The sequence below is a fragment of the Taeniopygia guttata genome, chromosome 26, assembly GCF_048771995.1.
Source record: "Taeniopygia guttata chromosome 26, bTaeGut7.mat, whole genome shotgun sequence".
NCBI classification, from domain to species: domain Eukaryota; kingdom Metazoa; phylum Chordata; class Aves; order Passeriformes; family Estrildidae; genus Taeniopygia; species Taeniopygia guttata.
This window is the reverse complement of record NC_133051.1, coordinates 1,872,135-1,896,277: the sequence shown is the minus strand read 5'-3', so window position 1 is coordinate 1,896,277 and position 24,143 is coordinate 1,872,135. Positions and strand designations below refer to the sequence as shown.

Genomic DNA, 24,143 nt, shown 5'->3' with positions numbered 1-24,143 from the left:
TTGTACTCAGTTTTTGTCAGAAAGTACAGAAAGAACTCTTGGATCACTCTGCCCTGTCCGTTTTCTTTATCTCTTATCTTTTAGTGTGGAAATTTGCATTCTTTCTCCTTAGCTGGGGTAGTTTTGCTAGGGCTGCATTCACCAGATTAAACAGCATAATTAGCAAGCTCAGAGTGGCACATTTCACCTAAATCCAAATTGATTTCTACCCTGTTAAATTTTTACCCTGTCTCAGGTGCATTTTTACGCCTGCTCGAGCAGAGGGATGGAAGGGATGGTGAGGGCAGAGGCTGAGATGAAAGACAAGGATGAAAGGAAGACCCAGACTGCCAAGGCCTGGCCCCCAGCTCCCCTGGATCTTTCCAGATCTGGCTCCTGCCCATCAATAAGGTGCAGCATCAGCCGTGGTGTCAGCAGCAGGAAAAACATCCCGTGGGAAGGGCTCTAAATGGAAGCAGGAAAGGAAAAGATGAAGGGCTGGGTTCATTTCAGAGCCCTCCTTGGGCCACGTTTGCCTCCCTGACAGGGAGGGGATGCAGCAGCTCCAGTGGGTGAGTTATGTATAGAAATGTGGTTCATTATAGAAATTTACTTTGCAAAAAAGTGGGAAAGGGCCTCAGCAGCTCTGGTTGGCGGTGGGGGCTGGGAGGGGAGCAGGGCAGGGGGGCAGAACCGGCTTTTCCCAGGAAAACTGCCAGAATTCCAGTCCAGTCTGGCATGGAATGGGGCTGCTCCACCTGGAGAGAGGAGATGGAACAGGGGACACGGTGGGTGACACTCACAGCCACCATCAGACATGGAGTGGCTCCAAACACACCATTTCCTAACCTGGAAGGGATTCCAGCTGGAATTGAGCAGCCTCACCTGGGTAAAAGCATCCCACCAGCAATGTGGGGCCTGAGGAGAATCAGCCTTGCACCGATTCCCTCCCTTTTGTTCCCAAATCCCAGCAAGGAGGGCAGCCAGAGGAGAGGCAGCTCCTGCTGCCAGGTGCCACTCCCTTCCTGTGCCACTGGAAATGCCCTCTGTCACCCAGAGCCACAGCAGGAGATGAATTCATCCCAACTGAGTCACCCCTTTCCACAGAAGTCACGGTGGTGGGGAACCACACCCCAGAGAAGTTGGAACTCGATCCAAGCAAAAGCACTTGGGACAGTCTGTGATGTCTCAGCACGAATAAAAGTAGTAAATTATTGGTAATAAATTTATTTTTGATATTGATTTTTTTTTACAGAGCTAAATGGAACATAGAAACAGCACCAAGCCATTGAAGTTTGTTCTACAAAACCAGGTTTAATACAAAAGGATGACAGCAATGCCTGACTCTGTGCTTCTGGATGGTTAAAAAAGCTCACCCAAACCCCACCAAGAGTTTAAAAACGTTTAAGAACAGAGGCACCGGTGTTTGAGAGAATTTCTCTGGCAGCACTGATGATACATGTGGGAAAAATCAAGTTGCCTTTATTCCCAATTTATTGCAGTGCAAGGGGCTGGTGCTTGCCTAGGAGAGCTGCTGAGTCTCCTGCCCAAACACCCACACCCAAAAATTTGTGTAAGAGCCACCTCCATGCAGGATATTCCCCATTTAATGGGAAAGATCTCCTGGAGAGCTCTGCTCCAGCCACGTGGGGAGAGGTGCAGGCTGTGCCAGGTGAGCGGGCACAAGGAGCACACCTGGGGTGGCATCACCTGCCCAGGGCTGTGCCCTGAGCCAGCCCAGAGCAATCCCAGCACCAGGATGTCCTCAAGGAGAGCAGCATCCAGGGGCTACAGGGCTCAAATCACTGCTGGCTTCACTCTGTGACTCCTCCTGCCAGGCCAGTGAAGGATTTGGGTCCTGCAGCCCCAGCAGCTGCTGCAGAGCCCCGGGAGGAGCAGAGCAGCTCCTCTGCCAAGCCTGAACTGCCACGCACTGGTGCCATTTCCTGGGAAAGAAACGTTCCTTCACTGAACAGAAAGAGAAACTGAAGTAACCAAGTGATTAGACAGGATGCAGCAGGGCTGGGACAGAGCCAGGCTGCTCCTGGGACCCCTGAGGGGCTGCAGGAACAGCGACAGGCACCTCCCTGCTCTGACACCAACGCAGACACTGCAGCTGCCCAGCTCAGACATGAACACTGAGCCCTCAGAGCCCTCCCAAAGCTGCTCAGGAACAGCCACGGAGCAGTCCTGGCCAGCAGCCCCAGGAAAGCACCTTTAGAAGTTTCCTATATCCTTTATTTTCCACCCAAATTCCCCCCCCCTCCGCCCACGCCCCCAGAAAATAATAAAGCACACAGACTGAAGACTTAAAAATGTAACAGGATCACAAACTCTCCTCCACCACCCTCAGCCCAGCCCAAACCACCAAGGCACGTCAGGCTCCCCCCTCTCCCCAGGCCCACCTTCCCCAATTCCCCCTCTCCCATTTTGGATGGATGAAGCCAACACAAAACATTTTCCTTGCTGGGAAGCAGCAAGTGCTTCCTCACTGTCTCTGCACTGATAAAAACAAACGCAAACAAAGACACGCCTGCAACTGCCACCCTAATGTTTCCATGGGAAATGTTATCTTTCAGTACATTCCCTGATGGACTCTGCCACCAGTTGGCCTTTGCAGAATTGAGGTCAAATTTTGAGCACCCCCAGGCTCTGGCAGAGCCCCCCAGCCCTGGAGAGGGGGTGCAGTTATCCTTTGCAGGTTGTTGTTTGCTTGCCACGGCAGCCAGGTCTCTGTGGAAGGCTCCCTTTGGTGCAATCCCAGCTTCCCACCAGCTCAAGCCCATCTTCTTTCCAAGCCAGTATTGCCCTGAACGTGTGTGTTTGGAGAGTTTCAGCAGTGAGAGCAACCCCAGGCCAGGCCCTGCTCCTCCCAACAGCAGCGAGGGCCCCGAGGGCTGCACAGGCTCCGTGTCCCACCCGGCTCCAGGGCTGCTCCTCTGCTGCCCTCAGTGCTCTGAGTCCGACAGGTACGAGGGCTTAGTCCACCTCCACACCAGCATGTCCTCCCCTGCCACCCTGTGGGATTCTGTCTGGATCCTGGACTCGTTGGAGGCCAGGAAATCCACGGCTCTCTCCCACACCCGCTTCATCTTCTTCCTGCAAGGAACAGCGAGAAAATAAATGAGAAGCCCAAGCTGGTTGTGCTTCTGTGCCTACAGCAACTGTGCCTGTGGATCTGGCTGCCTGCTGTTCCCTGTGCAGGCAGAAAAGGGCATCAAACAAACCCTAGGTTAGAGATTGCAGACCAGGGCATGGCCACACAAATCCTGCCTGGGGGAAGATGAGAGGCTCTGGCAGTGCCCTGAATTTCTGCCTCAATTTGTGCTGCAAAGGGACTCGATGAGCAAATCACCCTCCCCCATCCTGCACACAGAGATCTCAGCCAGGGGAACACCCTGATGTTCACCCCAGCTTTGGATCCATCTCACAGCCAGGGATGGCTCTAACAGCTGCAGTCATCCCTTGTAGGAAAAGCAATCCTGTTTCTGATACAGAGGGAGGATGTTTAACACTTCACAGGAGGACAAAGCAGCTCCATTTAACCAAAACACAAGAAATAACCCTGCAGAAATGGAGCAAAACATGAGGATCCAGCCCTGCAGCCTTTCAGCCCCACCACCCACACAGCAATGACCTTGACAACAATTCCTGTCTGAGAATGCCCCAAACCCAACCTGAGAATGCCCCAAACCAAATCATCTCACTCCAGCTCCCTTCCCAGCTGCCCAACTCAAACTGGCCTCTTTCCAGGCACACAATCACTGCAGAGGAGCCCCAATATCCTGCTCAGCTCATGGGAATTGTTCTGGTCTGGAGAGCCAGGTAGGATGGCTGGGAAAGGGGACAGCACCAGACACCCAGCAGATGAAACAGAGGACACCTGATGCTCCAGGTCCAAGCAAACCAAACCCAGGTACTGCTGGACAGAACGAGGAGAACACACCTGGGGCTCTGCACAAGTGACAACACACCTGGGGCACTGCACCAAGTACCAGCCCGGGGCTGCCACACTGATCTGCACCAGCTGAGCTGTGCCCGAGCCTTTCCCAACCCAAAGGCTCCAGCCTCATCCAGCAGAGCAGCTCCAGGGATGCACTTTGGAGCTGTGCTGAATCCCATCCTGCTGCTTGCAGTGCCCAGAGCAGCTCACCTGCTCTGAGGAGGGATCAGGCTGTCCCGGACGTGGTAGATGCCAACGTAGGGGTAACGCTCCAAATTCCGCTCCCATTCCTTGTAGTGGTCCTGGACAACAGCTGGAGGACAGGAGGACACAGCAGTGAGAACTCAACCCTGCAGGGGCAGAGCAGGGCTCCCCTGTGCTCCCACAGCTCCTACCTATGATCTTCTTCACCATCTCATACATGGCTTGCTCCTCCTCCTCCATCTTGCGCCAGCGATAGCGGAGGTAGAGCAGGATGCCCCAAAGGGTTATCAGACCTGGGAGAATAAAAACAAAGGGGATTCAGGAGCTGGCAGCTTGCTGTGTGCTTGCTGGATGCTGTTTTAGATCTCACAGTGTGACCCAGGCCTGCTTGGAACTGAATCCCAGTGACTCCTTTTGTTGCTGTGTGCTTGCTGGATGCTGTTTTAGATCTCACAGTGTGACCCGTGCCTGCTTGGAACCAAATCCCAGTGATTCCTTTTGCTCCCCAGAGCAGCTGCACCCCAAAAACCCCTTGGTGTTGCCCCCCTGCAGCACCTGTGGGTGTGGGATGAGGTGGTGGGGAAGCCTCAGCACGGAAAGAACAAACCTCAGCACAACCACAGGGCCCCAGGTCTGCAAATCCCAGAGGAGGCTTTGCCAGAGGAGAGCTGCTGGATAGGGATATAAAGCCTGGGGCTCCAGTGGCAGCCCAAAATGAAGGAGATGTGTATGGAAGGTTTAGCAGTTACAATGCCCCCAGTAGGACTTCAGTGTCTGCAATAAACAGAACTGTCCCTTGTCACCCCCTCCCTGTCAGGTTGGATTAGAAACTCCTGCAGTCACACAGCTCTCGTTATCACCTCGCTGGGTAAAACCCCTGTGTCAGCTGAGGCGTGACAGACTATTCCAATAAAACCTCCAACCCTGAAATGCTACAAGTCATTATTAAAGAGGCTGGAGGACCTGGGAGCTTAGAGCAAGAAAAAAAGAAAAATTGACTCCTTAAGGTAAGTTAACACACTTATTCTGCAGCCCATAATAATGGGCACTTGAGGAAAACCCAGAGAGCTCATCAGCTGCCTGATTCAAAGCAACTTTTAAGCACTCGCAGCACAAGAGGAGTGCTGCGGCTCTCCTGTGCTGCCAGAACAAAGGTTAATTAGACATTAACTCATCAGCAGATTTATTTCACCTCTGTTAGGTGTTTCTGTAGCTGAGGAATGTGTGATCACAGGGGTTTCATGCCTGCAGCTGAGCCCCAAGAGCCGCTTACCCCAGAAGAACAGGAAGAGGTTGGTGATGGCCGTGACCACGGCCCGGCGGAAGCGGCAGCCCAGCCCCATCTGGGGGTGGGCAGATTCCAGGCAGAACACTTCCTCCACGCTGGAAACTGGCTCCGACAGGTCCCTGCCTCTCAACCTGATGGGAAGAGGAAGAAAAACTCACTGAAGAGAGCAGGCTGCAACTGCAGTCGTTCATCAAGGCCCGGAGAACAAGCAGACTGCGGCTGCAGCTGCTCGCAGGAAATGCCCCCACACCCAGCACAGCCTCCTGCCAGAACATTTGGGGACTGGCTGCTTAGCCAGGGGTGGATGTGGCTCCAGGAAGGCAGCAGAGCTGCAGCTCCCACTGGCACGCTGAGCATCCCTGCACTGCCTCTCTGACAGCCCCTCTCAGCCGGGAATTGGTCCCCTCTCAACTGGGAATTGGATTTCCACCTCCCAGCACGGACATGGAAACATTCCCTGAGTCAGAGCGCCAGCACTGGGAGCTGGGGGACCCAGGCTGGGAGCAGGAGCAGCTCAAAGACTGCCAGAGCAGCAGCACAGAGCCCTGCAGAGCCCTCAGCTCCCCTCCCTGCAGCGCTGCTGCTCCCAAGCCCAGGCTCGCTCCACGCTGAGCCATTCCCAGAGAGCCCAGGCACTGAGGGGTCCAAGGGACAGCAGCAGATCCAGGGGAACTGGAACAAAGGGGATTTAATTTTTTTTAAGCTCCTAATTATGAACAGCTCATTAGACAAAGAGGTTTGCTCAATTTACAGGTGCTCAGCTCACAAACTGCAGAGAGCTCGGCCGGGTCTGGGTTCTGCAGGAGCTGCACACACACGGTTGGATCCCACCCCCTTGTCTTATTTACAACCCAAATTCCACGGAAATATTTAAAACATGCAGCAGAATCACCCAGTGCAAAGCTCATTTTCAGTCCTGCCTCTCAGACTAGCAACTAAAAAATAATCTCACGTAGCTAAAAATGCCAGGGGCAGGGTTTTGGGGATGCTGCCACGCTGGCTCCGGGGAAGTGGAGCAGTTTGAGGACCAGCCAGCAGAGCTGCTAATTAACAAAATAAAAACTAGGAGGATATTGTATCCCACAGCTTCTGACTGGAAAAGTGCTGGAGTATAAAAACACAAAATTTGAAAACTCTGCATCCCAGCCCACCTACAAATCCAGCCCGGCCCCTAAAGAAGCCATGCCCTGTCCTGGGAATTTGCACAGCCCAGGAATCAAAGCAGCAGATGCTGTCTGATCCGTGGATCACAGCAGCAGCTGCAGGAATATTTAAGAGCAAATGGAGCAGTGGGAATTCCAACAAGCTTGCCCACCAAGCCCAGCACCACAACTGCTGCAATTCACTTCATCAGAGACACATTTAGCAATGTGAAAATGCAAACAACTGTTAAGGGGGTTTCTGCTCACCAAATTCCCAAATCCTTGTTGCTGTTCAGTATCCATTGCAGGGCAGCTTCAAACTTCCGTGAGGAGACGCCAGTTACATTCTGTGCAAAGGAAGCCATAAGAAGATTAGCCCTCCATTCATTTAAAATACTGACCAACATGATTTCATTACAGCACTGGGGCAATTAATTTCATAGGGGCTGTCCCCAGGTTAATTCTTATCAGGATTCTGCAAACTGGAGGGAGGAGAACTAAGCCTGAAGGTCTGCCTGGCCTAAAGTCTTCAGACTGGGGAGATGATGCATGAAGCACTCTGTGAAATAACACCATCCCAGACTGTTAGGGCTAACCACTAAATACAACATAATCTTACTGACAGGTTACCAGGAAAGAAATGGAATGCTGGATCAGAGCAGTCTGTCTCCTGACACTCTGCAGCAGAGAAAAATCCTTCTTCTGCCCAGCCCTCAATCCTGGGAAATTTCTGGTTGCACAAGACTGATGGCTCCAGTGAAACAACAAACCATTAAGATTTACAGGGGGTGAATCAGAGATGGAGGAGAAAATTATTTTCAAAAGAACTGCTGAGAACAGGACTGGCCAAAGGGGAAGTGAGAGATATTGGAGAGAATCAAAGCAGGATGAGGAAGCAAAATGGATGGTGAATTGTTTTAGTGTCTGTTATTTATTGCTTTATAAGAGACTAAGCACTGGGTTGTAACAAAGCTGCTCAGAGCTCACTCACCAGCACGTGATCCTTCACCTCACTAACCCAAATGCATTTGCTTTTTAGGTTCTCAGGGTTTCCACATTCAAAATTACCTGGTAAGAAAAGTCAAACAGAAAAATCATGTTTGTAAAAAAAAGAAAAAAAGCCCTTGAACGGCTCAGAACCAGGCTCTGAACGCACACCAAGAAATGCTCTCCTCTCCAATCAGCCCCAGCCCTCAGCAAAACGATTCCAGGGTGAGATTTATACTGCAGGCAGATCAGATGACTATTAATAAAATGCTCAGCCACTGCACAGAGGTTGGATAAGGGTAATCAAACCTCTCACTTCAGAGCTGCTGCTGGATAAGGGCAATCAAAGCTGACACTTCAGAGCTGCTGAACACACAATGAGGGGGAAAGTATTGCTCCTGCCCCTTGCAGAGCACAGAACCACAGCTGCCACCAGGTATCAGGTGTGGAGGCAATGATTAGTGTTCAAAATGCCTCCAAGGAGATGAAATCACAGCTCTGCCTCCAACCCAGCCAGAGAAATGCTGGCAAGGCACTAAATCCTCTAAATCTTGCCTCACCAAGTTGACTAAACAAATGTGCTAAGTAAATCTGGTGGAAATCCGAAGTCAGATTTGAAAAGATTTAGGAATTCTGTGCAGCTTTAGTATCCAAAGGCTTCAGCCTTGAGGTCTGAAATGCAGAAAATGGAACTGAAACCCTTGTACTGATTAGCACTGCTGTGAATCTTGCTGAACAAGTCCCTGCTCATAGAGTGGATTTCTAGCAGCCTACTCCATCCCAAAATACAGTGATGAGCTGGATTTACGCCTGGAGCAGGGACTGTGCTGGGTCAGCTCCTCATCTCAGAGAGCCTGTCCCACTCTGTGGTGAGGAAAAGGAGAGGCACTCACACATCTGCCGCCACATTTCAGCAGAAATGACAATTTCTTAGGACACTTCATGTGTAAGAACACATCAGTTTACACTCCTGCCTCTATCCTGATGACAATTTCAAGCTGTTGGTAGAAAAGTATAACAAACCCAACCAATCCTACCTGAAGCTCCCAATACTTCAAGTACAAACAAGGCCCACTCACCCAGGCAGGGTGACAGGAGTGCATTAGCCAAGCACCACTCAGAACAAAAATAAACCCACCTTCCCCTGTTTTCCTATTCCCTGCCTGCCTCAGAACTCCTCAGAGGGAACTGCCTGTTCCATAAACCCCTCCAGAGTGGGAGAGAAGTGAGCAGGAGCTGGGAGAGGCAGCTCCTGCAGGCTCAGCAGGGATAGGGATGTGCTGGCACTCACCTGCCTGCACGGAGAGGTAATTGTAGAGCTCGTGCAGCACAGCCATGGTCACATCCTTGTGCTTGGCCTGGCAGAACTGCAAGGCACAGACAGGGACAGGGACACATGTCAGCAGTGGGAGTGCAGCCCCAGGCAGAGCCACAGCACTAGAGTCTGGCTCAGCCCTGCACCACCAGCTCCAACCAAATCTCCTGAGCAGGGGAACATTCCAGCATAAGTGACCCTGAGCACCTTCTGGAAGTCCCTGCCCGGAGGAACTGGGTGAGTTTTAAGGTCTCTTCCAGCCCAAACCAGTCTGGGATTCTGGGGTTCTCTGAAGTGCCACCAACCCACAGCCCAGCCTGCAGCACCAGCCCCGGACTCACCACAGATGGATGCATCACCTCCAGAACTTCCCACACACCAGAACTCAGAACCCAACAGGAAACCTCCTCTGTCCTAATCATGGAATGTTTGGGTTGGAAGGGACCTTTAAAGTTCACCCAGTTCCACCCCTGGCACCTTTCCCTATCCCAGGCTGCTCCAAGCTCTGTCCAACCTGGCCTTGGGCACTCCCAGGGATGGGGACCCACAGCTTCTCTGGGAATTCCAGCCACAGCTTCTCTGGGAATTCCATCCCAGCCCCTCCCCACCCTCCCAGGAAAGGATTTATTCCCAATATCCCATCCAAACCAGCACACAGAATCCTGGAATGGTGTGGGTTGGAAAAGATCATCCAATCCCCTGGGCAGGGACACCTGGCACTATCCCAGGTTGACATTTTATCCACTGTCCAACCTGGCCTTGGGCACTCCCAGGGATGGGGCAGCCCCAGCTTTTCCCAAAATCCATCCTGACAGAGGGAGCAGGGCTGTGCAGGCACTCCACAGTGGAGCTCAGGGAATTAGCTGGATTAAATCTTAGATTGTTAAAGCTGAAAACAGCTTTATTGCAAACCAATACCACTGCTGGTACAACTGTTAAGAAAGAAATTGATTCACATAATTGGGAATTTAAATTTTTATCTTTCAGAGTCTCATACACACTCCTAACTTAATCTGGCCCATTAATTCCATCTCATCAAGTCCCAATTTTTCTGTAAAACGACAGAACTAATCATTTTACAGTGATACTGTTATGGGTAGAATCGACTACCTGGAATAATCACTGTTCTGTGAGAGCTCACAAGATTGAGGAAAAATAAATAAATGCTTACATCATCCGTTCTTTTCTCACAATCCACAGGCAAGAGATTAACTAGGAGAGAGAAGAGGGTGAGTTAGCTGGCTGCAAACAAGAGCTTTGATCAAGAAAATAATTATCTTTTTAAAAGCAGGCTCAACTTAAAGTCTGGTTCTGCCATTGTTCATCTCCCCCTGGCAGCACCTGGAGATGCAAAAGCCCCTCCAGGAGCTGCTTTGGGAGCAGCCCTGAGGAAGAGCTGATGAATGTGTTCAGCTGGGGGGTGAAAAGTGGGGCTGGATGTTTTAACAGCTCCTGTTTGAGGAGAAGCTTCATGCTGATCTTTGCACTCCAGTGCTGGCTCTTGCTGCCCACCAGGGTCACCTGAAATATCCCAGCACAGCCAGGGAGGGAAATGAACCCTCCTGGAGGGCTGATTGCTGCTCTGGGCTCTGCAGGCTTGAACAGCTCCTGGCACCGGTGGCACAACTCAAACCTGGGCAACATTCCTGCCTGCAGAGCTCCTGTCACAGCTGAAACAGGACAAACCAGTGACAATGGGCAGCTTTATCCTGGTTTGGGAATGCAGCAGCTTTCCTAGCCCACACCACGGGCACAGTGTGCCCAGGCTCAGGACCAGCTCCTTCCCAAAACAGCCCTCAAACCCTTCTTTGTTCAGCTCAAAGCCTGAAATATCCCCATTTCCAACTGTTCCAGCTGGGGAACTCTGCCTTAAAAGCCAGTTGCTGGGGAAACTCCTTTTCATTTGTCACAGAAGAGAGAGACACACTCTGCCACACCTGAAGTGCTGAATTGATCTGCTGCACTTCCCCCTCGGACAGAACAAAGGCTGGGAAGGGCCATGCTGGCAGAGGGAACATCAAAAACACACCCCAGGTACTACACAGACCTCGTGTCACACCATAAAATCCATCCTTGGCCCAGCAGGAATGGCACTCCACATAAACCCCATGGTTCTGAGGGACTGAAGGCCAAACTCGTTTGGAAAAAGCAAACTTTTGATTGGATTCCCATGACTAACAAAGGTCCCCATAGGAACAGGGAAAAGGGGACAGAAACAGAGATGTCAGGTTATGGCAATGAGAATGATAAATGCGATGGGAATGGAAGCAATAAAGAGAAAGCAGGAAGACAGATGAGGAATAATGTTTAAACAAAAATTAAACCAAGGCACGTACAGCTCTCCTCTCTCCCGTCCAACCAGCCTGACCCAGCCATCTTCACCATGAGGATGCCCAGAAAGATCAGCAGCAGCACCAAGCTGGCGAGGCAGAGGAACTGGGACAGGTAATACTCCAGGCCTTTCCCCTTTCTCTCGGGCTGCTGTCGGGGCGCTGAGCGCAGCAGGGCGGCACGCGGGGTCACTCCGTGCCCCCCATCGCTGCCTGCCCGCCACGGGAAGCGCCGGATCAGCCCCCCAGCCCTGCTGCCCGTGTCCCGCTCTACGCTGGAAGCCGAGTCCTCCTTCCCTCTCCTGAACAGGCTGCTGAACCTCCCGGGGGCCGCCGAGGAGCCCCGCTGGGTGCTGGGGGTCTCCTCGCTCTCCCGTCTCCACCAGCTATCGGACAGCCCCCTCCTCTCCCCAGCCGTGTCCCAAGCAGCCCGGGAGCTCTGCGCCCCAATTCCCCCTCCCGATGTCCACCAATGGCTCCTGGATTTCTCCTCGCTGGGAGGCGGTTTGGAGGCTGCCGAGGAGCCCCAGTAGGGTGTGGAGCTCAGCCCCCCAACCTCATCCAAGCCGGAGCCAGCCCGGCTGCCGAGCCCCCCGCTCCTCTCTGCCGAGGGGCTCCACTGGGATGTGGAGTTTGACCCCCGGAACCTGTCCAGGGTGGGTCTCAGGCCACTGCTGAGCCCCCCGCTCCTCTCCGAGGCGCCCGACTGCAGCGAGGAGCCCCGAAACCCATCTAGGGTCGCCCCCAGCCCCTCTGCCACATCTCTGGATGTCTCCCAGCGGGACGCTCCGGCCCTGTCCGCCCCAAGGCCGCCGCTCCTCTCTATGGACGTGTACCACTGCGAGGGCGAACTGAGCCCCCCGTGCCCGGCCAGGGATGCCCCCAGCCCACCGCCACCTCTCTCCACAGTCGTGCCCCACTGCTCCGAAGGGCTCAGCCTCCCGAGGCTGTCCCGGGAGGAGCCGCCCTCAACCCTGCTGGCTGCGGCCCGGCCCGGCGGGGACCCGCGGGGGTCTCCCCAGGCCTGCCCGCCGCTCTCTCTCGACGCCCCCCAGCGGGACGCGGGCGGCCGCCCCACTTCCTCCTCCTCTTCCTCCTCCTCCTCCTCCTCCTCACTCTCCCGGGCGGCCCCGCCGGTGAAGCCGGAGCGCTGCCGCGAGGGCGAGGCCTGCGGCGGCCTTGCGGAGGAGCGGCCGGGGCTGGGCGGCGCGGTGCGGCCGCTGCGCCGGTCCGCCGCCACTTCGGCCCGCAGGCAGCCCAGCTTCTTGATGTAAACCTTGCGGGTGGTGGCGGTGATGGGCCCCGGGCGGTAACCGAGCGCCAGCAGCTCCTTGCGGAGCTCCGCGTCCGTCAGCTCCGCCATGGCCGCGCCAGGCCCCGCCGGAAGCGCCCCGCGGGCGGGAAGCGGCGCCGCCATCTTGGGAGGAGCCGGTGGCGCCGCCATGTTGGGGAGGGCGCGGGGCGTGTGGGGAGCGGCGCGGGGCGGGCGCCATGTTGGGAAGGGCGAGCGGGGCGCGGGCTCCGTGTGCTGAGGGAGCCGCTGCCGCTCCGTGCTGCTCCCTCAGGAAAAAACGGAAGAAATGGGGAAAGCAAAAGGCGAAAGCTGCTTCATCTGCGGGACGAGCTGGTGTCCATGAGGGGTTGTCCCCCATCGCTGTGTGTGGCTGCTCCCGTGTGGGAGTGAGCTCCCGCCTCGCTCACCCCGCTGTTCTGACACTTTTAGGGCCATTCTCCTACAAAATGTCCCTTTCCCAGTCCCTTTTCCACCCCCACACGCGTTTCCATCATCGCTGCCCATTTTCTGAACTCTGCCAGAACCTCGGGCAGGACTAGGATCCCGATCCATGAAATATTTCCCGGGAAGGGGGCGGTGGGGGGTGTCTCTCCACACCCCACACCTAAACCAGCAAACCCAAGCGTTGACTTGTAAATTTATTTTGGCACAGCTGTGATGAACAGTAATTGCTTTTTCCTGCTGCCGCCGCTAAAGAAAGCGATGAAAGCGGCTGAAATACGGTGGCGTCATGTCGGAATTTAATTAAAGGTAGTGGAGGAGCGGTGCTGAAGGTGCTGAGGGCTGGCTGTGTGCTGTGGGTTTGGTGATGGATGTGTGACACTGCCATGGGGGACATGCTGTGGTCCCTCGAGAATGGCACCTGTGGGGAGAAGGAGGCTCCAGAGGAGCACGAAGCTGAAAGAACTGAGCTCTTCCCGACATAAATCAAAGAATCCCAGTCAGTGAGGCTGGGAAATCCATCCAACACATCGAGTCCAAGCTGTGACCAATCCCCACCTGAGTGCCGTGTCCACACTTCCTCGGACACCCCAGGGATGGAGACTCCAAACCTCCCTGAGCAATGCTAACAGCCTTTTCCACAGAGAAATTCCTCCTGATGTCCAACCTGACCTTCCCCTGGCACAGCATGAGCATCCTGTCCTGTCCCTATTCCTTCGTTCAGGAACCCTCCTCCTTAGCAGGTCCCCAAAGCTCACATCACTCTTCCCAATTTATCCAAGAAAGCAGCAATGAGATACTGGGATTTGTTCATCAGGTTGGCAACGGCAAATACATCCTCAGCAGAGGCCAGGGAGCCCATTAAAAGAGCAAACTCAGCTGTGCTGGGAAGTGTGAACGCGCTAAGCTGAGCTTCCTCAGTGCTCCTCTGCCAGCTCATGATGTGGAGAGGGGTCTAAAGTAAATAAAAAATTCCAATTTGCTCCTATCACACAGATCCTGTGAGCTCACAGCTCTCACTTTGCAGAAGCTCTGCCTGGGCATGCAGCAGCGCGCTGGCTGAGCTGGTGCAAACCTGGAATTACATGAACTCACCTTTTTCTGAAGAAAACAGCAACAAAAGCCCAAACCTATCCTTTCAACTTGTGGTTCTGCCCATCGTGGGAATTACCCCAGGCCCAGCAGCCTCATTGCACAATCTTTGGAGGGGAGGACATGGGATTGGTGTTGGACAACTGGAGGATGGGGGAAAAGCTGTGATTCCTTCTCAGAAGGAGGCTGCCAGCACCAAAGCTCAGCAGGATCAGGTGCCTATTTTTTGTAGAGAGAAATCCACCACCCCTTTGCCTTCCTCCCCATGGGAGAATCCCTGCTTTCCCTGGAAGGCATTTGACCCCCACAGGGAAGGCAGCAGGAACAGACGTGTCAGACCTTATATCCCCATGGGCAATCTTTGTTCTCATCCCCTGTCCATAGTGTCAATGCTGAATTTGACAGTGGATTTTCTATTTTTGCAGCCCCTTCATCATCCTCGCGGCTCTGGGAGCACCAAGCGGTGCCGAGGCTGCAGATGGGCTCGGCAAAAAGCGTTTCTTGGCTGGAAACAGCCGGAGCTGGCTGTGGGAAGCTGGGACAGCACGGGGGGACAGCCTCCACCTTCCCTGCGAGCCCAGAAGCTGCCTCAGAGCTGCTGGCAGCGGCTCCGACACCGGAGGAGCAGACGCGCCGCTCCAGTTCTGGCAGCCTGGGGACAGGGCTGGCGTGAGCAGAGCCCTGGGAACAGATCCGTGCTGCACCCCAAACCCACAGCTGAACCCTTCCACCGCTGACTGATGGGCTGCTGAAATCCCGCGTCCCCAGCCACCTCCTTAGCCGTGGCTTTTGGGTGACAGCCCTGCACGTGGCACCCAGGGAAGTGTCAGGGCTTTCTTGTCACCCTGTCACTGACAGCCACAGCACAGGTGTGACCCAAGAGCCCTCAGCCACCTGCCCGGTTCCTTAGGAAGTCAGAGGTGACTCCATTCCCTTCCCTCCTCTTCTCCCCAGCTATTGGGCTGCTCATCCCACCATGAAATTCTTTTGGTTTCTGGAGCAGCTGATTCCTCCTGCCTGCCAGCAGGTGTGACCTGGGTGCTGTTGGCTGCCAAAGCACCTTCCAGGGCAGGGGAAAATGGAGATCTGTCCTGAAACCTGGAGACCATTTCCTTCTTACCCAAAGCCAGAGCCCTGGCAGCCTGGAGGGGGCTGGTTGGGGTCCTTCCATCTCTTTCCAGTGGAAACATTTCTGCTTCTCCTGCTCAGGCCCCTGACGATGGAAGGAATTTACTCCCAAAAGTTGAAGGTGTACTTTGGTGCCTGTTTGGACACCACAGTTGGTGCTGCAGGACAGGACAGGAATTTCTGTGGTCTCTGTCACAACCAGCCATCACATCCCAAGCTCATTTATAACTGGGACAACTGGGATGAGCCACTGGTAGAATCCATGGCTGGGTTCAAGACTGGCCCTTGCTGATGCAGCTTGTCTGGGTCCAAGGGTAGGAGCAGAGTCCTGCTGGTGGATCTCTCTCTGGAATTTTCCACAGCGTCAGCCCCACCATCACCCCAGTGGGAAATGGTCCAGGGAGCAAATCCAAGAGGCTCATGTTCACTTTCTTTCTTTCCATCATTGGAAAACTTTCCTTCCTGGGTGGCACAGGGGAGGTGTTCGCCTGGGAGAGAAGGAGCTGGGGAAAGGGCACACTGGGGGGACAGCTCTGACCTGCACTGGAACTTCTGGAGGGGCTTTGGGGGGTAGTTTACCCCTCGAGGGGGAATTCTGTTTTGTTTCCCTGTGGCAAAATCAAACCTGGAGTAAAGGTTTGGGTGTCTGTGAAGCGAGCAGGCCTCTGACCTTGCTGCACACTGGTGTAAGTGTCCCAGATGTGGCACAGCTCCCATGCCAGCTCCTCCGTGGATATCACCCCTGTGCAGATGGAGCTCCTGCAGCCCAGCCTGCTCTCACTCCCAGCCTAATGGAATGTGTTATTTCCCATCTCCCTCCCACTCAGAGTCATTACAGAGCTTCCAGAGCTCACACTGCCTCAGCAATACTGGGAGCTTCCTGGAGCTGATCAGCCCCTGGACAAGGAGCGTGCCTTTGGATCAAACATTAGAGCTGTAATCCACGGCACGCTGCCTGCTCCATTACCCATTGGGAGCTTTCTCCTCTCCCCAGGGCTGCTTACAGCAGAGTGCTCCGAGGGGTGTTGTTCCAGCACAAACAGAGCTCTTGGAATGAGCTCAGCGAGAACAGAAGTCCTGTTAGGTTGGGAGGATAAAATTGGATTGGAATTGGATATATTCACGTACATACCATTGATCTCATCCATCCCTACTTTACATATGTTGGATTTCCTGCTGCCAGCAGAGAGGAGTAGCTCTCAGACAAGCCAAAGGTATGGAAATGGAGAGCAGGATGTTCAAGTGGAATTAGGATTTCACCTCGGGGTGTGTTTGAGAGGCAGGAGGAAGGGCAGAGTGCAGTTCCCTCACACTGTGCCTGGCACAGCTGCTCCTCACTGTGCTGGTGGATTTATAGCTCCAGGCTGACAGGAGGGGTTAGGGACAGAGAGGGGCTGCCCATCAGGGCTCCTGCATTTTCTAGCAGTGTGGGAGTGTGCCAGAGCACCCTCCTGGAGCAGGGAACTGGGTTAGGGACACCCAGGTCCCCCACTCGTCTCACCAGTTCAGCCAGGAGATTTGGTAAAGGTTTGCCTCAGTTTCCCTCATTGCTAAAAGGGAGGGATAAAACTTAATACTCCTCAAAGATTGATTCTTTGGGCTTTGCCACATACTTTCATAGAATCACAGAATACTTGAGGTTGGAAAATCCCCCTGGGATCATCGAGTCCAGGCTGTGCCCAATCCCCACCCTGAGCATTCAGTGCCACCTCCAGGTGCCACCTCCAGGGATGGGCACTCCAAACCCCCCTGGCAGCCCCTTCCAGCCCTTTCCATGAGGAAATTCCTGCTGGTGTCCAACCTGAGCCTCCCCAGCACAGCCTGAGGCCGTTCCCTCTCCTCCTGTCCCTGTTCCCTGGGATAAAATCCCAAATCCCCCCCGGCTGTCCCCTCCTGCCAGGGAGTTGTGCAGAGCCAGAAATTCCCACACAGGGCACTCCCCATCTGTTTGAGAAGCTTGCAGGACAGAAGACACAAATCCTCCTTTTAATTACGCTGCATATTTATTATCTCACCTCAGATTTCATTAATCTCTCTCACAAATTTCGTTTACATAAGTGGAGTCTTTCAGCTTGAGCAGCTCCAGCGCTTTCTCTTCTGATCCTGCAGATATCAGTCAGCTAAATAGAAAAGAGAGAAAAGCACAAGTGTCCTTAAATCTGGCATTCAGTCTTTCCAGAGCTTTATGTCTTCTTTCCTCCTCCTCAGCTCCCCAGCTGAAAGCTCAGAGGCAAACTGGGATGAGCACAGGCAGAGCAGAGCAACCCCACAGGGAGAGCGGGACCCCCTTTCCTGGGCTTAAACATCCCAGAAAAGGCAAAGGCAGAGGGATAGCCCCATCCCACCATCCCTCATCCTGCGGGCAGGAAGAGCTGCACAACAGCCTGCCCCTGGATATTTGCTGCTGCAATTCCCACACACGATTTCCCAAAGGAAAAGGAGGATTTGCAGCAAATTGCAGTGTAATTAAGTGTCAGTGTTAAGCCCCCGTGCAGGCAGCGAGGTGTTCCAAGCTGGCTGCACATGCTGAGCTGCCTCGCAGGTACAGTTGCTGTTATAAGCTCTGCTGGAAATTGTTCCCTGGAGACCGAGGACTTTTTGGGAGGAGGAGGAGGAGGGAAGTGACAAACAGAGCTGTTGGGAAGGGTTGTGCTGCTGCTTCCAGTCAATACCAGCTCTGGGGCACAGGCAGCACCTGACAAGGGAATAACCTTCCCAGAAGGGTGCACACGGGAGCGGTTGGGATCTGAGGGCTCCACAAAGTGAGCAAACATGACACAAAAACCCTTCTGGGGAATATAAATATCTCTGTGCTGATGAGCTGGTGAGAAGAAGGAAAGGCAGAATTCCCAAGGCAGAAATCAACCCTCTGACAGTACCATCTGGGGTGTCCTGTAACAGCTCTGCCAGCAGTTTCTCCAGGACATCTTGGTATTTTTCCAGCTGCCTTGGGGTAAGCCAAGCTCTGACAGGAAGGGCCTGCTGTGGAGGAAACCAGAGAAGTCAGAACAAAAAAGGTGAGGGGAGCAGAGGAGGGGAGGTTGGGGTGCTTTGACCCCACTTGGATCGAATCAGTGGAAGGTTTACGGTTTGGAGGGAAGAAGATGAACCTCATATGGGGAAAAGCAACATTTTGAAGGCAACACACTCTTGAGTTGTTCACAGTGCTGTTGCATAACCCGTGGGCTGGCTCAGAAATCCAGATAAAGGCACCTCCTGGCAGCAGGGACTGCAAAGAAAATAATTTCTGAACCTTCTAATCCTCCACTGTGTGGCACATGGACCCTTCCAGCCTGAGCCTGCAGAGCTCTGCCCTAGCAACAGCTGAGGATGAGCTGTGGTCCTGCTCCAGCCTGCTGCACTTGGAGCCAGCTGTGCCTGAAGCAAAGAGCTCTGTCCTGCTGCTGGCCAGCCGTGGGGATGTGCTGGCTATTTCACACTTTGAACTGGGCATTTTGCTGTTTAAATCCTGTTACCGAGTGCTGCTGCATCACGAGTGCGGCAGGAGCTGCACATTAAGCTGTGCCTTGGCCAAATTCCAGCCTGGTTGGTCCTGCTGCCTGTCCCACGGGGTCTGTCCCTGTTTGGGGGGACCTGCACCCTCCTTTTGCTGGAGTGGCTGCCCACACAGGAAAGATTTGCCTGTGCTCAAGTGGCAAAGCACAATTTTCAGACTTGGCTCACCAGTTAAGTCTGCCTTTGAGGGCTTAGCCTGGCACTTCAATCCCTCAAATTGCCCATTTTCTGCTCTGTGTACAGACTTTGAGGCCAAGATTTTAAATAAGGCTTTGCCAGTGCAGAGAACTGTGGGGTCAGAGGTGGCACCAAGCAGGAGCTGAAGCAAAACTGGGAGCTGCTGCCTTGCACCTGGCTGGGCTTCACTGCCTGCAAAAGAGACCTCAGGCTGTTCCCACCTTCCTCAGGGAGAAGCTGTTGGGTCTCAGGGGTGACCTGGCTGCTGAACGACCAAGATAATTTGGGATGGAGCTAAAACCTCTCTCTGATGTAAGCAGGCAGGCTGGCAGAGGACGCCTCTTGGACTCCTCTTGGACTCCTTGTCCCCTGCACGTCCTCGTGGGCTTCTCAGAGTCAAATGGCTCCACATACCTGGAGGGTCTTGGCTGCATTGGCATCCACACCAGATTGCTCAGAGAAACCTTCCTCCTCCAGCTGCTGCAGCAAGCTCAGGGATTTCTTCTGCCCTGCCTTGTTCCTCTCCTTTTCCTGCAGCTTCGGGGCAGAGAGCAGAGGGGGCAGTTGGTGATGCTGGACTGCAGCAAACCCAAACCCAAACTCTGTGCTGTCCCAACAGCCAGGAATCCACGGTGCTGGCCACAGAACCAGCAGGATGCTGAATCCTCCTGGGAAGGGCCCATCAGCTGTGACCTGAGTGGCCTTTGGGGACTGAAATTCAGCAGTGCTGAGTGTGAGGTCAGTCAGGTTATGGGGCAGGGTGTGAAGGTCTGCAGTAAACAGGAGCCACGTGTGGTGGGGGAACTCCACCAGTCCCAGAGCTGACAGCACTGCCCCAGCTGTCCCACAGAACTTGGCCTGGCTCTGTGCTGGAGCACTGCGAGGAAATTGAGCCCTGCGTGTGCAGAGAGGTCACGTTTCCCCAGCCCTTCTGCAGGTCTGTAACCTCAGCCCATCTCCATTTATTTAGTTGCCTTCAGGACCCTCTGGAAAAAGCCAAAGGTGCTTTGGAATAGGACAGACACAGCAGGACGTGTCAAACGTGGCACAGGCCGTGCTCAGCGTCCAGCGTGTGAGCACAGGAGGGGCAGTGTTATGTGTAGTAGATATAATTCGTGCCATTTCTAATATGATATATGTGATATTGAATATTTCTTAGAGTATACATGTTTATATTAGGATTCCCCCCACCTTCGCAGGCGCAGGTGAGACCGGGTGTAGATTGGAAACTGATTTACAAGTAAGAAGGTGCAGCTCGCCAGGAGATGGGCCATGGCTGGGGAGATACAGAAACCCCAGGTGCTGATCATCGTGTGAGCAACCCGAGATGGATCTCATGGAAATCCTCAGGCAGATCCATGTGAATACAGCTTTCCGAATTCCTATAAATTTCATCAAGGGATTCAACAAACTCCTGACACTGAATTGTTCTCCCTCATCACCAAAAAAGAAAATCTTGTTAACATATGGACTCTGAATAGAAGAAAAGACTGACTGCTGAAATCTTGGCCTCATGTGGAATTTTCCCTATAAAAACCGCTTGTGCCAGGATGGAGGTGTGTGGGCATGGAGGAAAACCTCTGCTGAGGCTGACTTCTGGTGCCGACCCCAGGCCCGGCTCTGTGCTTTCCTTGTGGCTGGCTAGATAGAATTTGCTTGCAAAATAAATATTTTATTTCTCATATTAATTTGGCTGGACAAATTTTCATTTATAACAGGCAGGAACAGCCTTTGGGGACAGATTTCCCCTTTGTTCATCCAGAAACCCCCAGTCCCTGGCAGACACGGAGCTACAAGGGCTGTGGAGTACAAACACAGCCCGCGTGGGTCCCCATCTCCTCAAGGCCATCGAGGAATTGTGCTGCCCACAAACAGCAATTGTTAGCCAGGGGTAGGTGTTGGAAATGGGATTTTTCCCTGTATCCAGGGGCTCGGCAGTGCGGGGGAATCTCACCGGGGCTGTGGTTCAGCTCTGAGCCTGCCTGACACCTTTCAGCGCTATTTGTTTCACTTCAAAAGGAAAAAACGTTCTCTCGGCACGTCCCAGAGGTGACAACCAGCCGGGGGATGGTTAATTATTTGTTACAACAAAAGAGCCATCACTGAGCTGATGGGAGGCTGCAGCTGCTCTGGAAGAATTCCAGCTCCGAGGAGAGGGAAAGGACCCGCAGGGACTGCAGGTGACACCCCACAAAGTGACAGACCTTTGGCACGGGGGTCCAGGCTCTTCCTTTCTATATAAAAATTCCCTCTGCCTCCCCCCAAAGGTGTGGATTTTGGGAGAAGGATGTCAGAGTGTCACTGCAGTTTGGGGGATGAGGGCAGGAGAAACCTTTCCTGATTTATTCATTGCAGAGGGGTTACCTGCATTTTCTGGAAGTCACTCTGGGTGAAAAAGGGCATGAAGCCTTGGGTCTGCTCAGCCAGCACGGACAGCAGGGACACCAGCAGCAAACTGGCCACCACCTTCCTCGAAACCATCCTGAGATCCTGGACAACACTGGGAAGGAGACACCAGGTTGAGAGTGGAGAGGGAGGTTTGACAAGAAACGCCTTTGGCTCCACACCAGCCCCAGCCCAGCTCAGCCCCAGCCCACCTAAGGGATATTTACTCTTCCAGTTGCTCCTGAGCTGAGAATAGAAGTGCCTTGACTGACAATTCCCTTCTCAAAGCTGTTTGTGTAAACAGATTTGTTCTGGAGCAACATCTCCAGGGATTTCAAGCCCAGCCCTTCAGGACTGCTCCCTCTCCCTGAGTTCTGGAGCCTCAGCCCTGCAGCTGTGTTGGTTTAAGACCTGAACACATCCAGAACAAACCCATCAATCCCAGCGCCAGCAGGGCAGACAGAGATGCTGCAAAGAGAAAAACCTTCACACAGATGGTTTGTACATTTTTGGGTTGATTTTCCTCACCATTGGAAACCTTCCTGGGTGGACTGGATCTTTTAAGAAGCCTCATTGAGTCCAAGGGAAATGGGAAAGGTGTTTTCCAGCCCGGCTCTGAGCCTGGAATAAAAGGCTTTAAAAACCACCTCTGAAGTGACCTAACTATGGCTTCACATCAGGAAAGGACTTATGTAAACATTGAATGTTCTCTTTAAATATTAAAATAGTCTCTCTGGACAGACTTAATGAAGTCTGGTCCTACAGCTTAACTTCTTCACCTGATTGGAGCCTGATCCTTAATTAGTTTTAGCAACCTCTTGGACTGGACATTCTTGAGAAGACATTGTTAAGTTAGATTTGACTCCTGAATTAGATTTCCCATAAATATCAGCTGGGATTGAACCAAGGGCCAGTGGAAGTTAATAAATATTCCCTTTCCATAGCCCCTGTCAGTCACATCCTCTCCTCTCCCTTCCCTGGGCACTGCACTGGTGCCATCTCCCCCTGCCCACCCAGACTGGGCCACCAGAGCCACCTCCTGCCCTGGGACATCCCAGGGTGTCCCAGCCCTGTTTCCTGCAGGGCTCCAAGCAGGAATTCTCAGGCTCTGCCCTTGCAATGCAACCTCAGCAGCATCAATCTTTGGTGCTTTTTCATTTATTCTATCCCTGCAGTAAATATATAAATAAATAAAATACTGCTGAATACAAAGAAAACAGACCCAGTCACTTCCTTCATCTCCTCTTGGCTAATCCCTTTGGGAATTGATTCTCTCCCTCTTCTCCCAGAAAAACACCCACACAGACCTCTCCACTCAGAAATGTCCCTGCTGAAAGCCCTCCTTGCTTGGCAAGCAGGACCTGTATTCCAGCCCTGAGACCTCCAGCTCAGCCCCTCTCCAGGCAGAGAGCACTCGGTGGATTTGCTTCCCAGCTCCAAAGGGAAAAGAAAAAAGCAGGAGAATCCCGAGTTCAGCATCAGCACTGCAGGCACACAGCTCTGCTCACCCCCAAAACCCAGCCAAGTGCCAGTCTGGGGGCAGGAGGGGTGGGCAGCTGGCACAGCAACAGGACAGGACACTCACCTACTGAGCTGTTCCCAAAAAATCCAACCATTCCTGGCTCTAGGACCATTTTCTGCCTGCTCAGAGCAGCTCCCCATGCTCAGAAGGCACAGCTCTGTGGCAGTGCCAGGTGCCCACAGGAGGTAGGAGCTGCTGGAATTGGTGCTCCCGAGATGGGGATGAGGGAAAAGCAACTTCCCCCTTGTTCAGCATCGATTTTGTTCCCTCCTCCTCCTCCGAGCTGACTCTGCTGTGACCAAGAGGTGCCAAAACCTACCTGGGGGTGCAGCCACGGGACACTGGAGGTCGGAGCTCTTGTCCCTCCTGACACACCTGGGTGCTCCTGCTGCTTCTCCTCCCTTTATAAACCCACCCAGGCACTGTGGTGTGACCCTGCCCTGTGCCTGGCCTGCATGGAAACAGCTTTCCCAGGCAGGGAATGTTGTTATCTGCACTGGAGTTTTCAGAGTTTCTCGTTTCCAGGCACATCCACTCTTCTCCCCACCCTCCAGGTTCTTCATCTGTTCCTGGTGGCCCCACAGATCAGCTGCTGCCTCAGTTTCTCCAATATGAAGAAATTCCACTCTCCTGGCTTGTGTTTCTAGACACTGAGCAAAGGATTTTAGGATGTGAATGTCCCAGCACTACAATGACACCTGTGTCAATTATCTTTCTACTATAATCGCAAATCACAGTAATATCAAAATTACCACTTTGAGTGTTCAAGTGGCTCCTTCTCCCATCCTGACTGAGCCTGGCACACTGATCCCCCTCGGGAACACAAATCCTTCACTGTCATCCCTCTCCAGACAAACGAGGTGCTGAGAGAGGGAGGGAATTGTGCAAGAACTCATCCAAGCTCTCCCGGGAGCATCAGCCAGGAGCTGATGCCAGAGGCTTTGGGATCAGGCCAGGCACATCCTGCTGCTGCTCCTGAGGGGGTCTGGGAGCAGCCAGGCGAGGACAGGAGGGAAAACGAGCTGGGAAGCCACGGAAGCCATGGAATCCTCCTGCATCCACGGGCTCCGTGGGCTGGCAGGGCAGAGCGGGGAGCAGCAGCATTGCTGCCTGCCTGGGGAGGGACAGCGGGAATGGCCTTTGTCACCTGGGGATGGCGTTTGTCACCTGGGAATGGAGTTTGTCATCTGGGAATGGCATTTGTCAAATGGGAATGGCATTTGTAATCTGGGAATGGCCTTTGTCACATGGGAATGGCCTTTGTCTTCTGGGAATGGTGTTTGTCACCTGGGAATGGCGTTTGTCACCTAGGAATGGGATTTGTCATCTGGGAATGGCGTTTGTAACCTGGGAATGGCGATTGTCACCCAGGAATGGCTGACTACCCACCCGGGAATGGC

At 53.4% G+C, this 24,143-nt stretch overlaps 2 protein-coding genes across 3 annotated transcripts; both read right to left on the bottom strand.

The window, feature by feature from the left end:
• Positions 1-1,190: 1,190 nt before the first annotated feature.
• LEMD2 (LEM domain nuclear envelope protein 2) lies at positions 1,191-12,601 on the bottom strand. The gene is made up of 9 exons (XM_012571006.5): positions 11,195-12,601; positions 10,030-10,070; positions 8,835-8,910; positions 7,548-7,624; positions 6,824-6,903; positions 5,400-5,545; positions 4,318-4,419; positions 4,133-4,235; positions 1,191-3,078 (listed from the first exon to the last, which is right to left on the bottom strand). The coding sequence occupies exons 1-9, from the start codon at positions 12,549-12,551 to the stop codon at positions 2,928-2,930; spliced, it is 2,133 nt and encodes a 710-aa protein (XP_012426460.5). The 5' UTR covers positions 12,552-12,601; the 3' UTR covers positions 1,191-2,927.
• Positions 12,602-17,127: 4,526 nt separating this feature from the next.
• On the bottom strand, positions 17,128-23,559 carry MLN (motilin). 2 transcript variants are annotated; one of them, XM_072918899.1, is made up of 5 exons: positions 23,063-23,559; positions 21,201-21,326; positions 19,251-19,373; positions 18,023-18,122; positions 17,128-17,263 (listed from the first exon to the last, which is right to left on the bottom strand). In XM_072918899.1, exons 2-5 carry the CDS (start codon positions 21,315-21,317, stop codon positions 17,256-17,258), a joined length of 348 nt encoding a protein of 115 aa, XP_072775000.1. In that variant the 5' UTR covers positions 21,318-21,326; positions 23,063-23,559; the 3' UTR covers positions 17,128-17,255. The 2 variants fall into 2 exon arrangements, with proteins under 2 accessions (XP_072775000.1, XP_041577304.2); XM_041721370.2 differs by having other exon boundaries at positions 18,023-18,125; positions 23,063-23,553.
• Between the last annotated feature and the right edge of the window lie 584 nt (positions 23,560-24,143).